The sequence below is a fragment of the Pogona vitticeps genome, chromosome 1 (genome assembly GCF_051106095.1).
Source record: "Pogona vitticeps strain Pit_001003342236 chromosome 1, PviZW2.1, whole genome shotgun sequence".
Lineage (NCBI taxonomy): Eukaryota > Metazoa > Chordata > Lepidosauria > Squamata > Agamidae > Pogona > Pogona vitticeps.
This window is the reverse complement of record NC_135783.1, coordinates 37564132-37582843: the sequence shown is the minus strand read 5'-3', so window position 1 is coordinate 37582843 and position 18712 is coordinate 37564132. Positions and strand designations below refer to the sequence as shown.

At 39.5% G+C, this 18712-nt stretch overlaps 1 protein-coding gene across 1 annotated transcript in view; it reads left to right on the top strand.

The window, feature by feature from the left end:
* Positions 1–12895: 12895 nt before the first annotated feature.
* The window catches only part of TMEM63A (transmembrane protein 63A), a 36862-nt gene continuing 31045 nt past the window's right edge, over positions 12896–18712 (top strand). The window contains exons 1-3 of the mRNA XM_020786588.3: positions 12896–13165; positions 14384–14608; positions 15243–15322. Coding sequence (XP_020642247.3) covers positions 14423–14608; positions 15243–15322 — 266 coding nt within the window. The 5' untranslated portion in view covers positions 12896–13165; positions 14384–14422. The remainder of the gene's footprint in view (positions 13166–14383; positions 14609–15242; positions 15323–18712) is intronic.

Genomic DNA, 18712 nt, shown 5'->3' with positions numbered 1-18712 from the left:
CACCTCACATGATTTGGAAACTATGCTTCTATTAATGCAGCCTAAAATAGCATTTGCCTTTTTTTGTAGCCACATCACATTGGCTCATATTTAGCTTATGATCTACGACAATTCCAAGATCCTTCTCATTCATAGTTTTGCTGAGCCAGGTATCCCCCATCTTGTAACTATGCAACTGCTTTCTTTTTTCAAGGTGCAGTACTTTGCACTTATCCCTGTTGAATTTTATTCTGTTGCTTTTGGCCCAGTGCTCCATCCTATCAAGGTCATTTGAATGTTGTTTCTGTCTTCTAGGGTATTAGCTATTCCGCCCAATTTGATATCATCTGCAAATATGACAAACATTCCCTGCACTCCCTCATCCAAGTAATTAATAAACATATTAAAGAGCACTGGACCCAGGACTGAGCCTTAGGGGGTACCCCACTTGTTACCTCCTCCCAGTTAGAGAAGGACCCATTAATCATCACCCTCTGAGTACGATTCTGTAGCCAATTGTGTATGCACCTGACACTTGATCTATCCAGCCCACACCTAGTTAGCTTGCTAATCGGTATTCCTTCTGTATATCAGGGAGGTGACCTGATCAAAAAAAGGATCAAATTAGATTGGTAGGATTTGTTCTTGACAAATCCATGTTGGCTTCCAGTTATTATTGCATTGTTTTCTAGGTGCTTGCACAATGGCCTCTTTATGATCTGTTCCAGAATTTTGCCTAGGATTGATGTCAGGCTGACTGGACTGTAGTTCATCTTTTTTACCCTTTTTGATGATAGGGACAACATTAGCCCTCCTCCAATCCTCTGGCACATCCCCTGTTTCCCATGATAACAAGAAAATAATGGAGAGCGGAAATAATGGAGAGTGGAAAAGACCTTGATGTTAGGAAATTGCGACGGCAAGAGAAGGGGACGACAAAGGATGAGATGGCTGGACAGTGTCTGCGAAGCAACCAACATGAATTTGACACAACTCCGGGAGGCTGTGGAAGATAGGAGGGCCTGGCGTGCTCTGGTCCATGGGGTCATGAAAAGTCGGACATGACTAAATGACGCGACCGCCTTTTCTTTGTCCTCTGTTATCATTTTTCCATCTCCATTGGGGAGCTGTGCCACCATGTCTTTAGTTTGTCTTTTGATACTCACATACCTGAAGAATGCTTTTAATTGCTTTTAGTGTTCCTAGATAAAATCAGGTCATTCTTAGCTTTTGCCCTCCTAATCCCATCCCTGCATTTCCTTGCTACTTGCCTGTACTCTTCCTTGGTGGCCTGGCCTTCTTTTCACTTCCTGTACATGTATTTTGAATTTTTTAGGTCCTCCATGAGCTTTTTGTGAAGCCACACTGGCCTTTTTTGGCCACCTCCCACCTTTTTTATTCTCCCACCCTGGCATTTTGCAGGACTACTTTCCACTTTAAAAATCAAATGCAGCCAAATTGGTTATAAGAAAACTCCAAAATCCACATTTGGATAAAAAAAAAAATTAGGTCCACAAGATATTTGTAAATGGACAAGTTTTCAAAATCTCTTGCTCTCCCCACTGCTCATCACAAAAAGATCAGCTGGTGGTGTAAGGAGCTGATAAACTTGATGTAGAAATCTTGACTTCAATACCTAGTCACCTTTTTTGCCATTAATGATTTCTGCAGGTCTTAAAATTACCTAGGATGGATAACTGTGGAACTCTATCCTAGAAGCAATTAGCTTTGGAGATGCTTTTGGCATAACTCTCATGCTGTATGAGAATGTCTACTTATCAATTAGGACCAATCTTTATGGCTCATCTAATCTTACTTTTATGGACATTGACAAGTTTTGAATGCTAACTTTCATGGAAGCTAAATTATTTTTATGAATTTGCTACCTATGCCTTGGCAAGTCAAATACCTTGATGATCTATCATATATACTTATACATATATGTTGGCTGTCTCTAATGCTGGACGTCTGCACAAGCAACAGTAAAATCCTAAATCAGGGTAACCTCTGTTTACCATTATTCTCCAAAAGCCTGTTGCAGAGGCTGGGAAACCTTCTGGAACTACTTTTCAGTCTGCCCCTAGAGCTGCAGGGAGAAGAGAAAGACTTTATGTGACATGTGTTTACATCACATTGGGTTTATGCTTTCCACTTTAAATTCTAGCCTTCATTTAAGACCGCAGTCCTATGTACACATACTTAAGGGAAAGCCCCATTGTCAATTTATTTTATGTAATTAATTAAAATGTTTTTACCCCGTCTTTTTCCTTAAGAAGGACCCACAATGGCTTACATAATTAAAATATAATATTAAAGCTAAATACAGTAAGTATACAAATATCACACTAAAAATGGTAAACAAAAGCAACACCAAAAACACATTTAAGGGATTACAGCACAACCACTCATTTAAAACCCAACTCAGACAGCCAGTTATTAAAGGAAAGCTTGCCTGAAGAGAAAGGCCTTTGCCTGCTTGTAGACGGACAATAAAGATGGGGCCCGCCTGGCCTCCTGTGGGAGGGAGTTCGAAAGCCTGGGAGCAATGGCTCAGATTTTCTCATACTTTTTTCAGGACCTTTCTCCTTCCAGTAGCTCTCAATGAATATGTTGTTGCTTCCACATAGAGCTATATTATCATCCCATCAACTTTTCAAGGCAGGTTATCTGGAAAAAGACTGACTGGTCCAAGGTCACCTTTGCAGCTCCATGACTCAATGGTGAACTGAACTCAGTTGTTCCCCGGGAAAGTATGAAATAGTTTAGATAATTAATTTATATCCATATTGTAGGTTTAAAAAACCTCAATCATTTACTGTTCTCTGACTGATACTTTCTTCTAAAGGTCACATTCCTTTAATGTTGAACCAGGTCACTTGCCTCATAACAAGGGAACTTACTTGACACCTTAAGAAACTTTCTTTCTGTTTCCAAATACAATATAAGATGATCTGATTCTTTTTGGCCTACATGCTTTAAACTGCAATCAATGAGGTTTGCTGTAGGTTTCCCTGTGCGACAGATTGTACCTGTCATCTTATTTGGGACACAAGTAGGTTTCCTGAATGATACCAATTTGAATAAGCTCCTGGTTTACTATTTGGCTTCAATTTACACAGGTTAATTATGCATTGCGTTAAAAAGTTCTCCCAACAATTAGAATTCTGTTTACTGTTAATTTCTTAGGCTATTTCTTGTTCCAACAAACCAAAAAGGAAAATAAGTCCTGTTGTACTCACCCCCGCCCATGTACACATACTTTAAAGGCCATTCTGCAAATACCAGCATCTTCCACCAAGTGTTATTTAGATGCATTAATGAAAGCCTTCAAAGGCATGGCTACCACAAACTGCATGCTAATAAGAAAGACGAATGATCTACATTTCTAAATTTCCTTTAAAATACCTGTTCAAATATTTTGGCCAGAAATGCATATTAAAGACCAAGAACTACAGCGTCTTTTCCTAAAGATCTGTAGTATCTCAACTGCAAGGTCTGCTTAAGTTGCCGAAGAAGAATATAAACTAAGTGGCACTGGTAGTGATTATTTGCTAAATTTTGGTCAAAATCAATGGTAGATGCTGCAATTGCATTTGTAACAAAGACACAGCAGAATTAGTACACATTAAAAATTTGTAATTAATGGAGTGATTGAAACTCTGCTGTTCAATTTTTTTAAATTAATCTGTGCAAAGAGCTAGAGATAAATGTTTTAACCCCCCATTGCTTCAACACAGAGTGAAATTAAACTGAACTGTTTTGATCGTTTTCGAAAATCTGGTGGCTATTTCACATCAGCACAAAACAAAGAATACAGTACATCAAAAAGATGACAATTTGGATAGATATTTGCACTGTATTTGCATTTTTTAATTTATATGTACAGATGTACATTTAGAAATAATCAAAACATTCTAAACAGCAATTCTGTAGTGTCCATTTCACTTTGCTGGGGACGTCTGTCACCAGGTGACCTGTGTGCCTACTCTCCAAGTTCTAAATCTTGATGAGCGTCTTTAATCACTGCCTCTACTTGCCCTTCTTCAGATTCCTTATACTGTACAGTATTTAAACCAGAGTTAAAATAGAGAGCCTTCAGACAGAGGTTACTTTGAAACAGAGGCCCGTTCTCTAACAGCTCTTCAAACAGAGGGCGTTCTCTGTAAAGTAAGGCTTGATTAGGTTGTAATCTTGCACTTACTAGGAAGGAAGGCCACTAGAACAGTTCCTAAACATTCACTCCAGATCTCCAGCATTTGGAATGGGTCCAGCAGTACTGCTAAGCCTCTGTGTTTAAGATGCCAAAAAGGGAAGGTTCTGAAATGCCCAAGAGTCACTCAGAAGATATGAGACAGCATTCTTAGTAGAATTCTAAAAACTAATGCACTTGGGAGTGACTGCAAGTGACTCTGTCAGTAAGCAGTTAGGCTTACTTTTGATTTCTAATTAGTCCTAAAAAGGACTTTGTAAAGAAGCCCGACCAACAGATACAGTTTACACTTTACAGGATTCTTTTGGTCGTATATTCAGGGCTAAGCAAGAAAGGAGACGAGATTGTAAATTATTTTTCTGTCACTTAACATTCTGTCTATAGAAATTCCACACACAGAAGATAAAGATCAGTATTGTTGGAAAAGAGTGGGCTTATCACCTTTTCCTATGCTTCTCCAGCAAGACAGATTCCATCCCTTTTCTGTGTACACCTACAATCGCTTTCCTGATTAAAATGGTTCCCCATTTGCAGCTAATTTGTCCAGTTATAAACAACTTACATATACAGTACACAGCCTGTATATCCTGAGACACTTTCATAAACTATTAACCTGCCACCTGTTCCATTTAATTAAAAATGGAACAGGTCCGCAGAGAAGGGGACTTTAAGAAGAGGAAGGAAGGTAAACCGATAAAGGCAATTATTCCCCAAGCTGCTCTGCCTGCTGTATCATCCAGTGCTATCACGCTGCCAGCCTCAAACCTGAGTATTTCATTATTCTGTAATACAAGGCAGAGTTTACACAGTAAAGTGGATATGGAAAAGGCATCTTGCCAATCCTAATTTTCTTTCTTTCTACTTATTAAGAGCTGTCAAGGGCTTGAGCAAGTCAATTTCCTCTTTCTCAATCCTGTACTTACTCCCTCTCCCCACATCTGACAAAAACATGGTGTTGCAAATATTTCCAAAGTTGACTGATAAACTCACACACTCTGCATGACTTCTGCTTAAAATCGTCCTCTCTCTATAAGCTCAACTGCTATTAACATTAGGCTTCTGGGTGTTATCATCAAGGAGGACCTGTCTTGGGGCACTCAAATTGCAGCAGTGGTTAAGAGGGCCCAGCAGAGACTATATTACCTGAGACTTCTCAGGAGACAACAACTGAATGGAAAATTGCTGGTAACCTTCTACCACTGCATCATAGAGTATTTTAACCTATTGTTCTGGTATATGGTTTGCTAACTTTACAATGGTAAATAGGAAAACGCTCCAGAGGATTATTACAATGGCCTAGAGAGGATTATTGGCTGCCCTCTTCCCTCTTTGGAAGATTTCTATAATTCCCAACGTCTTAAGAAAGCCCAAAATATTCTCAAAGATCCATCACACGTGGGCCATTCCCTCTTTCAATTGTTAACATCTGGTAGGCGGTATAGGATAATTAAAACAAAGACAAATAGGTTGAAAAAGTTTCTATCCCAGAGCTGCAGTTATATTGAATTCCACTGTATATAGTGCAATAGTAATGTGTTGTGTGATTGGAAATTGAATGTGAAGGATGGGAATGAGAGGGATGTGTTTATCTGTAATGTCCTGTTTTCATGTTATGGATGCTATGATCTAGTGTGTTTGATTATTATGTGTACTAGAAATAACATTTAATTTCGTTGTACAATGACAATAAAGTAAATTAAATTCAATTGTGTTGACAAGTCCCTTTCAGTCAGTTTTGGGATTTTTACTGTCCTAACAAAATGGACCCCTTAATTTTTGTCCAACTCTATAGAGTGGAAAAGGGAACAAGATATTTTCAAAAGTTATTTAGTTTTATCTGTGTCTCTGCTTTCAAAACTAAACTGAAGAACAACTTGGAATAGATGGTATCAGAATATTTCCAGTAGTCCCTTATGCCTTTAAGCAGGGAACAAACAAAAAGTGTAGCCTCTGGACGTTGTTGGTCTCATCAGTCTTAGCTCGCGTAGCTAGTGATGAAGAATGCTAGAAACTGTAACCTAGCAACATCCGGAGGTACTTTGCCCATCCCTGCTTTAATAGTAGATGAGATTTTGTTGTATCTGAGCACAAAATAAGCAGCGTTCCAGAGCTTCTCCTAGCCTTCTGACGACTGCACCTTTGTGGTATCTGTTTCTGCAAACATATTTGTTTTATCCTCTTTATTGGGTGTACATATAAATTGTATTTCTTTATTGTTCAATGGATGGTGTACAGATAGACACTACGGCTTTGCACTTGAAAAGTGTAAAGTGTGAAGAGACCTTCTGAAGAAAAAGATCTGAAAGTAAATAAGGACTGTGAAGAAAGTGAATTAGATCTATTAATTAAGGTTGCACTGGAAGGTATTTAACAGCCTAATCTGAGCCCTGTTTTACTTTCTCCACTCAGAAGAGCATCTGTAATAGAAATGTGGTAACCACAGGCAGGGATTATGTAACTGGCAATGCCTCACACCACCTGCTGTTCAGAATCCTGAGAATATATAAGGCTCTCAGCAGATTGTTACATAAAAGAAAATCCTGCTGGTAGGCATACATGAGAAGTTGAGGTTTAACAAGAGTTAGGTACAGTGGGATTCAGTAATCTAAGATACATATGAAGAGAATAATCTATGTAAATATAGCACTTGTGTTACCCCAATTGGGTCCTTGTTCTTTATATCCTGGGGAGAGGGACTATGGGGGGGGGGAGAGAATCAGACTACAGACAAGAAGACCATACACCAATAATTTTAGGTTAAGCACTATTCATGTAACATTTATTGATGAGACATAAGACATAGATATGACAAAAGGTACCAAGAGGCCTCTTTCATACTTCTCATTCACACAAGATACTCACTCATCCAGAAGGCCCTCCCCTGATGGGGGATCAGTCCTCAGAGAGGGGGATGGGAACAATCGTTGCAGCGCTGTCGAAGCCCACCTGTCTCTTCCTGGGTCATCCTTCTTATAGGTCTTTTCCTTGTGGGCTGTGTTAATGGGCTAAACCTGGGCTGGCACAAGCACACGGGGGGGGGGGGGGGAGACCCTGACCTCCTGGGCAGATACAATCTGTTGTCATATAGGAATGCTTCCTTTCACGTGTACAGCTTGTTCCATCTGCCACAGACTTGGCTTCAGCTAGGCTTCCTCTTTCTTAAGCTTGCTTTCTCCAGTTTTAGTTATACTGTATTTGGACTTCTTGCTCCAGTTCACTTCCCTCTTGTCTGGGCACAACAACTGCAAAAATCCAAACATTTCCCCACACAGCGGTCTCTTGTTAATAACAAAACTGTCTCTGCCTGCAACTTGCATCTTCTTTTGAAGCTCTTTATTAGGCACACTATCCCATCTTCCCTTGTGATTTCTCCATCTTCTTCTCAGGTCTTTTTGGAACCCACACACACTTCACACTCTGTTACTCGTTAACACTTGCACACTTAATTTCTTTGATTACTATAGAGCTTCCCAAAAGGAGAATGAATAAGTAGTACAATGCTCAGTTTGATGCAGAGTCTTGCAGGACTCAGACCTATTTAAGAGGTTTCAGTGGGTTAATAAAGGTGTCAGCTGTCTCAATAGATCAGTGAGTTAGGTATTTGACTACAAAGCCAGAGGTTTGGAATCTGATTTTCCATTGTGCCTCCAAGCAGGAGGAGCCAGCCTGTGTAGCCTTGGACATGCTGCACAGTCCCAATGCACCCTCAGAAGAACTGAATGATAAACTACTTTATACACAAATAAAATGCAAATTGAAATATTCAATGATTTATTGACCTGTATCATAGATCCTGACACTGGGTTTCCATTTATGCTGAGAAGTGAAAAATACAATGTTTTGAAACTACTGAACATGGCCTTTTGCCACCAAAAGAACAGACAAATATCAGATAACAAGCTTTTTTTTTTTTACTGGTGAAGATGAATCACAATAGGCAGGCAGATGCACTGCTGGAATTATAGCAAGGTATTTATATATTTGTGGAAAGAAGCGGAGTTACTGATATTTGCAAGTAATACCATGCAGTATGTGCTGTCAAATCACTTTCAATTTATGGTGAATGTAATGGGATTTAAAGGGATGTGAGATATTTAAGAATCATCTTGTAGATACCTCCTCCATATTAAAAAAAAAGACAGAAAGAACACATGACACAGTGAGTTTCCACAGCCAAGCAGAGATATGAACCCAGGTTTCCTGAGTTCTAGTCTTTATCTATTACACCACACTGTCTCTCAAGTAATGGTACTTCTCATCTAAACTAATCTAGCACACTACTAAAATTACTGAATAACATCTGTTACAGGAATAGTAGGTTAGAATAGTAAGATTACTCTCACATCTTCCAAACTTTTGAGTTTCAAATTTTTTTAAAAGAATGATGGTCTCCTGTATATAACCTTATAGTTCATGCAGTATTTTGCTGTATAATACGATATTCATTTATGTGTTTCAATTAAAGCTTTTCAATGTCTAGAAAATAAACTCAGTAGCCAAATAGCCCCTGCACTGAGGTGTTATAACTTTGAATCAACTTGATGGCATATAACACACAGAGAGAGCTAAAGAATACTTTCATAGATTCTATATTGTGGCTGCAGTATTGTAAAAAGTTGTTTTGTGACCTATACCAGTTAAGCACATTCAAAATAACACTTTGGCCCATGATACTTGTAATTGTACCAAAAATGAAAGCATATAAGAGTGTTATTACCTTTATAAATTCAACATTCAAATGCTGCAATTACAATTATCAGGATCTTTTTTTTTCACTTAAGAAAAATGCAACATTCATCCTTGATAAAAAGGGGCAAATAAAAATTAAATCTCCTTTAAAAATCTGACTTAATGTTGTTTAATTATAGTAGAATAGAACAAGAAAAGTTTACTGAAAAACATGATTTTCAAATATGTAAAACAATTAAATACTTAGGAATAGATTTAGCGAAAAATATTCAAAAGATAAAGGATTATAATTATAACAAACTAAAGGAAGTAATTAATAAGAAACTACAAGAATATGATAAGTTCAAATTATCTTGGTTTGGAAAGATTGCATTGGTAAAAATGAAAATTTTACCAAAAATTAATTTTCTATTCAGAATGTTACCAATGCAGTTAACAGAGGATGAGTTGAAATATTGGCAAGGAATAGTTAACAAATATTGTAATGAAGGGAAGAAATCTAGAATAAATAAAAAGTATTGGTATAAAACAACAAAAAAAGGTGGTATAGGTTTACCAAATATAAGAAACTATTATTTAGCTAACCAACTGAGGTTTATTGGTGAAATTATATATAATCCGGAAAGGTTAATTTGGTGGGAAATGGAATCATCAGAATTACAAGGAAATATAGAAAAATATTTATTTGCTAAAGGTAAGAAAGACAAAATAAGTCAAGTTAATAATCCTTTTTTAAAGACACTGTTAAATATATGGTATAAGTATAAAAAGAATTTATGTTCATCATATTCTCCATTTGGATTAGTGACAGAAATAGAAGATTTTCCTACCAATATGAAGGTGTATATGGATTTATTTAAAGAAGAAAAAGTGATTAGACTGAAAGATTGGCTGTATAAAATGAGATCGATAGACCAAATGAAACAAGTATTTCAAAACAAGACTATTTAATGGTTGAACTATGTACAACTGGAAAGATGGACTAAGGAATGGGCAAATAAATATAATAAAGGTAGAGAACACACAAAATTTGAGCAATTTCTATTCTCATATGAGGACATTCAGATGACTGACACAGTAAAAGGTACAGTGAGTAAAATTTATTCACTTCTTAATTTAGAGGAAGAAGAAAGTGAGAAAGAAGGATTGAAACTGGTGTGGGAACAAGATATTGGGAAAAGAATAAATGAAGAAGAATGGAGGAGGATATGGAAAATGAGGATTTTAAGATTGATGTCAGTAAGAATAAAGGAAAAAATTTTTAAACTTAGTTTAAGATGGTATTTAACACCGGTAAAATTAAACAAAATTAACACCAGTCATCCGAATGTCTGTTGGAAATGTGAGAAAGAAGTTGGTACATACTTTCATATGTGGTGGGAATGTGAAAAGGTACAAAGTTTTTGGAAACAAATTTTCAAAGAATTAAGTTGTATCTGTGGAAAAGATATAGAATGTAAGGCTGAGATTGCTTTGTTATCAATATATGAGAACGTGGAATATGACAAAATGATTAAAGAATTGATAACTAATCTAATAACAGCAGCTAGATTGATTATTGCTAGACAGTGGAAATTAAAGACTGAATTACAAATTGAAGAATGGTATAAAGAAATATGGAATATAGCATTAAATGATAAATTAACTTGTAATTTAAAGATGAAGAAAGGAGAGTTGAAAAAGAACAATTTTTATGTAATATGGGGCAAATTTTTGGAATATGTGTTAATAAGGGGAAAAGGGAGAGCTCCAAATCAAGAATCTATGCAGTTCTGGAGAGGAGGACAATAGAAGAAGAATGAGAAGAAGAAGAAAAAGAAGAATATGGCAAGAGGTCCCGTATATGGTGGTGGGGAACACTGTTATTGTGTTGTAAGTGTATATGTTTTATGTATATGATTTGTTTTTGTTATAGTTATAAATAAATAAATAAATATTAAAAAAAATTAAATCTCCTTGATAAAAAGGGGCAAATAAAAATTAAATATCTCCAAGGTGTGAGATATTATGTTTATTAAAATAATAAAGAGGGACGTAGAAAAATGCAACCCTGAAAATGTATATTGTACTTTGAAATGAGGCTTGAACAGCAGTTTACTAAAAGTCATTGTGAAATACTCAGCCAGTTCTTCAGCCAAGTCTGGAACCAAGGTCAACATACAATAACATTGCCTTGCAAGCCAATTTCTTTCATGGCTGAGAGCTGAAAATGTAAACAAATTATAATACAAAACTGTTGAGGAGGAAAAAGACTCCTAGAGTCCTAAAGTATGGGCAGAACAAATTGGTACCTGATCAAATTTGTCCACTAGCACTTTTGCCCACCTGGTAAAATGGTACCCAAGTAACTTACTGTTCCTGGAAGTGTAAGGACCCATTTAGTCAAAATAAGTTCATTAACTGACTGTATTATCACAGAATTACTACCAGTAAGGCAACTTTCACGTTCTGAACATTGAATTTAAGTTGCTCCTTTTTTATATTTCCTTTTTTCAGTTTTAAATATTATCTTTCAATGATGTAAGCTAACCTGGGTCCTTTTTAAGGAGAAAGGTGGGGTAAAATATTTCAAACAAACAAACAAACAAACAAATAAAAGGGTTTCATATATCAGAACCCTGCTGGTGCATTTCCCCCAATCTGTATAATACCTTACCTCATTAACATCGAACTGTTCTGATTTTTAAATTTAAAACAGAAAACTACTGCCTGAGCTTAATTTAAGCCAGTCATAAAATATACAAATACCAGAACAGTACAGTATTTATATACTGAAATCCTATTGACAGAGCTACACAACACAACTTGGATGACATCATCAGCTGCATTTGTATCACAGCCATTGGGGGCCCCCTAAAAACTTTCATCTTCTTCCCCTCAGGTCTTGGTGCTCTATGGATCTCCTTCCTTCCAGGGAAACCTTCACTAACTACAGAACAGAATCAAGAACTATTTAAAGCTGGAAAATCAGCACTGCTTGGTCCAGCAGTGGCAATTTGGGGGCTCCCTACCCCATTCCATGGCTCCTAAAGGCCTCCCAGGTCAAAAGGAATTCCTAAGGATCCTGGACAAAGGGAAGATTAGGAAGCTTTTAATTAACCCCAAATGGTGGCACCATGGCTGCTGCCGACATCATCCAAGTTCGTGGTGTAGGTCACACAACAGGATTTCGGCCTGTGTCTTGAAGCCTACGCAGAATGACTTTGTTCCTCCACTTGGTAGCAACGTCTGACCTAATGGCAAGGGAAATTAGAACAACCAGTTTGAACACCACAGCCTGGCCATGTTAGAACTGGGGTCCCAAGAAATGTATGCGCGCCACCCTCGAATATTCATACACAATACTGTACTGGAAAAGCACGTAGTTTTGAAAATTACACTGGCAGAGTACCCTAGCCACGAGATACCAAGAAAGCTGCAACTTGTCTCCTGTTACATCCCTACGAAAAATTTAACAAAGGAGTCTCATCCGTCCTGAGCGTGAGGCGGCATGTGCTCGTAACGCGTAGCCTTCGGGAAGTTACAGGCACAGAACCACCTCCGGGTCGCAGGTCCAGGAATATAAGGTAACCTCCGGGAGCGAGAGCGACACGGGTTTCAGCCTGGACGCTATCACGCCAGCGCATGCGCGGCTTCGGCAATCACCTGTTGTTGTTTTTTGACTTTATATGAGGCGCAAGAGAGACCGCTCGTTTTCTCGGTGGCTTTTAAGGATCACCAAGACCGGCCGGCGGCTCAAGCCACGGAGCCCGGGCGGCTTCTCTCTGGGGTGTGGGGCGCTCGGAAAACATCTCCGCCCCGAGCTGTCTGTCACTCAGTCACTGCCGCCGGACCGAGCCAGCAGCAGCAGCAGCAGCAGCAGCAGCCCGACAGGAGCTCTCTCTCTCTCTCTCTCTCTCTCTGTCTCACCTGAGCGGGAGGGGCGGAGAGACACACACCCTCGGCCCCACGGCTCGCCGCAGGAAGGGTGGCGCTTCCTCCTCCCCCCCCCACAGCGCTTCTCCCCACCATCTGTCCCCAGAGACTTCCTGCTTTCCGAGAGAGGAGAGGGACGGGAAGCGGGTGTGGGTGTGTGGGGGTGGGGGTGTCGTCCCGGCGGCCTTTTGAGCTTCCTCCGAAAATTCTTCACCGCAAACCCCCCCAGGACCGGTTGACTTCGGGCAAGCCCTCCTTTATGTCTGCCTGCCTCCATTTTCTATGATAGCCTTCGGGGGAATGTGCTGTTTCTCGTCAGGAGGGTTCAAGGCGAAGCGTCTCTGTGGCGTGTTTGGTCCCTTCGTTTGGTTGGTCTGTATTCCTTGTCATCTGGCCTGGCTCTTTCCTTATCTCGCCACCTTGAAAAAAGCTTCTCGTTCCTCTTCCCGCTTTCCCATCGAGCTCCCAGCGAGAGGCACTGTTCTTAACAGCTGCGCGAAGTGCCTGGGATTTAGCCGCTCTCCTGTTAGGACTAACATGCAGGGATGGGGAAACTGACTAAATTTAATTGTTGCATGTTAGAAACCCAGTGAGTTTGGAGTTGAGGACGCAATCCTGAGGCCCTTAATTTCTGTTGCTTTTTAAGAGAACCTTTCTGTTTGCTGTTCTACTTGGTACACCAGGAAAAATAGTTTATTAATGCATCAGAATAGTTCATTTTGGCCTGCGATCTTTTGTCCAGTCTGAACATTAGGAAAACCGTGGTTTTAGCTGCGCCAACTTTCAGTTTCTTATTTTACTACTACTGTACTTTTTTTTTTTTTGGAGGAACGATGGGTAATAGCCGCAAAGATCATGCATAATCGAGGAAAGGAATCTGGCTCTCTTCTGCCCTCTGCAGGACCAAACCTTTCCTGACATGGGTTGTTGTAGATTTTTCATGCTGTCGGCCAAACAACTTGAAAAACCGAAGCCTTCGAGAATACATTTCCTGACATTGCTTTTGAGGGCAAACGAGAAAGTCGTTGTTATACTGCGTTTTCTGTGTTGTGGAGTTGTTAAGTGATAACTGAAAGTAAAATTTCCTTCATGGATTACGGCTTTATGGTTTATGCTCTTGAAATAGTGAAGATGATGTAAATAATCTCAGTTTAAACATTTAACATATTGGCATGAGTCCATGACATGAAAAAATGTCATATTTTAAATTAGTGTTTACCTAACTTGATTCCTTGGATGTTGGACTACACCTCCTAGTGTGGCTGGTAACATTTTATCTGTAGAAACTTTCTGTAGGTACAGTAATTGCCCTACACATGGACAGTTTCATCTGGATGGTTTTTCATGCATGTGTAACTAATCTTGTTTACATCCAAGTGCTAAAAAAGATCAGTCCACTTCCTAATACAAAAGGGACTGGATGGCACATAACAATACAGGAAAAAAGTGGGTAAAAGGGTTATTTTGATATTTTGGGATTTTTGTAAAATTTCTTTGAGAATTGTTGTGATTAAATAATATTGCTTTTGCTGATGTAATTTTGCTGACATTTCCTGTGTGTTCTATATGCTTACTTTCCCCCCCCTACAGTAACTGGCCTGTAATACTTCCTTTTCTAAGTGAGACAACATGATTCCATTTGTATCCCTGGATGTTTCACATTCACGTCTAAGTTACCTGTCGGATAGGGCTAGAGCTGCTAACTCTTCAAATGGGACCTACTGCTACAGTACTGCCCAGGGAAGCACTGTGCTTCAAGGAGTGACCTTCGGTGGAGTGCCTACTGTTCTGCTGCTTGATGTAACTTGCTTTTTGGTACGCTCATTTTATGGACATTCTAATTGTTGGGAGTTTTCCCTCCCTTCAAGAATCTTCCTCTCCCCCATGGCAGTTTACAAGCATTAATCAATTTCTATTGTGCTGTAAGAAAACTTTTGTGCAGAAAGCCTTCAGCACCAGTCCCTTTATGCCCTGCAGACATTCTGTTATGTAAGGCCCACTATGTTGTGACCAGAGCATATTGTAGGAGAATATAGACAAAGTATGTTTGTAGCCCTTTGGTAATATGACATGAAGTGATTATATGGAATATCCCTTTTAAACACTTATGAAGATGGGAATATCAGTTGTGGAGTCTGCAGAACTAAAGTTAAAGCTTCATTTGAGAATCAGTATCTGTTTGTGCCCTGTTTTTAAAAATTAATACTGATATCATCTAATGATTTTTTGCCCTTTATGGGAAAGGAAAGATCATGGCCCACATCAGAGATCTGGACAACTTCCTAATTGTGGTCTACAGAAATCCATAAGTTCATGCCAAGTATAAATTGGGTTTCAGTCTCTATTTGATGTTGTCAAGTCTGAAGCCAGTTTAATATGAAGTAGTAAAATGTTATGATGGGATAGGATAGCAAAACTTAATGAGTATTTCTTGCACACTCTTTTTTAGTTGTTAATGCTGATATTTTCCATTATAAGAAGAAGATTCTGGGATTACGGTCGCATTGCACTGGTAGCAGAAGCTAACAGGTAAAGATATCTAGAACTTGAGTTTCTTACGTTGATGCCCTGCATCACAGTGGATCTTGCAGAACATAGACAGACATAGATAACAGCATCTTCCTAGAACATACAACATTGGCGGTAAACCTTTTTCGGCCCGAGTGCCCAAACTCGTGGTGGTGGGGGAACCCAGTGGGTGGTGTGCCAAACTGGAAGTAGCAGCGGAAGTGGGAATCCCAGGCACAGAGGTGCCTCAAGACCCCACTCCAGATCTGGCACCAGTGCCAGCTGCTCTGGATAGTGGCCTGCCGCCTGTTGAAACGCCAATACTGCAGCTGCAGCCGGCACCTGAGGTTTGGCTGTGGGGGGGGGGAGTAGCAATCTGGCTACTTATAGCTTACGTGCCTACAGAAAGGTCTGTGCATGCCAGCTGTGGCACTCATGCTATAGGTTCGCCATCACTGACCTACAGTGACTAAACTCAGACTATTGCACTTTGAACATGTTAAGAAAGGCTAAGGCTTATTGGTAAAGCTAAGAAAAGAAGGCAGCAGGAGAAGAAGGTTGACTGAATATGAGTTGGATTGAATCAATAAAGGGAGTTACAACCTTGGATTTGTGAGTCCTGAGCAGAGCTGTGAATGATAGGACATTTTGGAGGTCACTAATTCATAAGGCAATCATGATTAGGAAGTGTGTTGGGTTAACACACAGCAACAAGGAGCAGCAGCAGCTAGCAATGAACTCCTTTCCAGAGAGACAATGGTACAATTTAGTACAGACAGGTCTGACAGCCTGTAGACCTTTAGTAACCTCTTAGGCCTTTTTAGCATTTGAGCAGAGTTTGTGATACTTGGATAACAGTCCTGTCAGCCAGCCATTTTAGCAAGTAGCTTGACCAATCACTAAACAGAGCAACAAGTCAGCACCTAGTTCTTTGTGCCGAATTCTTGGTACAGTTTCCTTATCCTTCTTTTCAAGCCCGTCTTCTCTCAGTTTTAGGAGCAGCTGTAGGATAGGAGAGTGGCTTTGTTCTGACTTTCTCCAGTTCCCAGGATTCCTTGACTTTGTTGCTATTTGACAGTATTAGTTTGTTTTTGCATTTATCTTGGATAACTAATTCTTGAAGATTCAAATCACATGTCTAGATTTTTTGCATGTTCACTTTAATATAGGTTTAGGGTAGAAGGCAATATCATTCCTGAAGACAAATCCTTAGCTATGCAAAGCAGATTGCAGAGCTTTACAGACTGAACTAAGTAGGTAAAAGAGGCACAAGGCCTACTTATTATAGGCAGCCGTTATACAGTATATGGCCAGCTATTTTGTGCAGAATGTCTAGTAACATCTCACATACTATAACATTAAAAATAAACATATTTGTGATTGGGCTCAGCTTCTGCTGAGAGCGGCCCCTGAGTTTCTGCGGGAAAGATGGTCAGAGGCGGCTCGGAAGTTTGAACATTTTCTTTTATTGTTAAACAAATTCAATTCAACACTTTCAAATGGATCCATTAAACTCAACTCTGGCAAAATTCTGTAACTCTTCGCTTTAACCTCAGGTGTTCTCAAGTCGCTCCTTATAGAGGGACAAACTGCTTTCGATCCGTCATTGGCCTCAGTGGGGTGCTCCTGACGGCACAAGCTGTCCCACAACAGGGGTGTCTCGCCCAGTCCCCCTTGCGCGGTTGGTGGGGTAAAGAGGGACTGGGATGGGTCACTCTCCTCCCCCCATGCTGATTGCGTGGGTACACCACCATTGTCCATTCTATAGGTTCCAAATCTCCTCGCGCGTGATAATCCTTAGGATCCAGCAACAAACCTGCTCCCAGTTGGAGGTTAGGAAAGTCCTTCAGCAGTCCATGCAGTTCTCCCGGTCCATAGCTCAGCTCAGTCTGGACAGCACGGTCTTTCTTATCCGGTGGCTCCACACCTGTTACAATTCTGAATTTGCGTGTGCTCCCTCCTCCTTTTATATCCTCCTCCCAGACAATTAGGTCCAACTCCTCTCCCTTCTCCTCAGCCAGACACACCTCCATTGACCCTTTCCATTCCCCACTCTCCTGGTCTATCTCCACCAATATGCCTTCTATGCAGCCTTGACTCTCTTCTGCCTTCTGCTCGGTAGAGGACGGCACACTGGCCTTCTCTCCTTCACAATATTTCACAGGGAAAATAACCCTTTTTGCCACTGATAGTAAATTCTAGGCAACCAAATGGGTACAGGTGTCTGTGCGTGTGCAGGTATATGTGTATTTTTCAGGAAAGCAGGAATCTCAATATCCAGCTGTAGGTTAGGCAGATAACTGCACACTCAAATAATATTTGAGTGGGAAAAATATATATTTGCCTCTCCATTCTTTTCAAACCACTATCATTTTCCTTGTTCCCTTTTTATTTCTTTTTCATATCCCCAATATTCCTTTTCTTCCCTTCCCTTCTTTATTTTTCTATCCTTCCATTCAGTTTCTTTTTCATTAATTTTTCCTTTCCTTATTCCCCTTTTTTCTTTATTTTACAAAAAAGTTCATGTTGGATAGTACAGTATTTCTGTATGAATGGTGTGATGTTTGCTTGTGCAGTAGGGAAAGCATTATAATATTCAGAAAGAACCTTGGATTCTTCTAATCGGAGAATTGTGTAACTTAGAAAATCAACTGTTTGAGGCTCTTAGAATCAAAATGTAAAAGAACCTTGTGAATTTCTATGGTTAGATTCTCAAAATGAATTTGTCATCTTAGAGAGTCAGACACTGGAACATCCCCCTAAGAGCTGTACAGAACTTTACAGACCTCTAAGGAAAAAATCAGAAGCCTGCCTTCATCACAGCTGGTATTTATCCCATTTACAGTTAACTCCAGAATGAAATCAGATAACCATTCCCAACCATATCAAAATTTGTCTGAGTATCAAGGTAAAAATTGCTTTGTTGTTGCAATGATTCCAGGCAACATCAGCTTGCCTGTTTCTACAAACCTTATTTATCCACCTGGCTTCTGCATTGCACAAAAATCTTCAAAGTTGTTATAGCTTATAGCTATGAAAAAACCGTCAGCACAAACGCTTAAAAAGGAATCCATCCATGAAGTTCTGAAATCTACTGGTCTGATTGCCGTTCAAAATTCTTACAACTTTGAGAAACTGTAAACAAAAGTACATTCAAAAACACAGCTTAAATTGTAGGCAGGAAAGGCACATTAGAAAGCAGAGAATGCAACTCTAAAATACATCATTAAAATGTAAAAAGCTTTATAACTTATTTAGCTTTTAAGCATAGTTCTGGACACACATGAAAAATATGTGCTCACCCAGCCAAGCCAGTTTGAATCTATGGAGAAAAAATCATGTTGTTCCTGTCCAAGATGCTGCTACAGGTTGTGTTGCTGCATGTTGTTGTCCTTTGATGTCTGGTGCCCA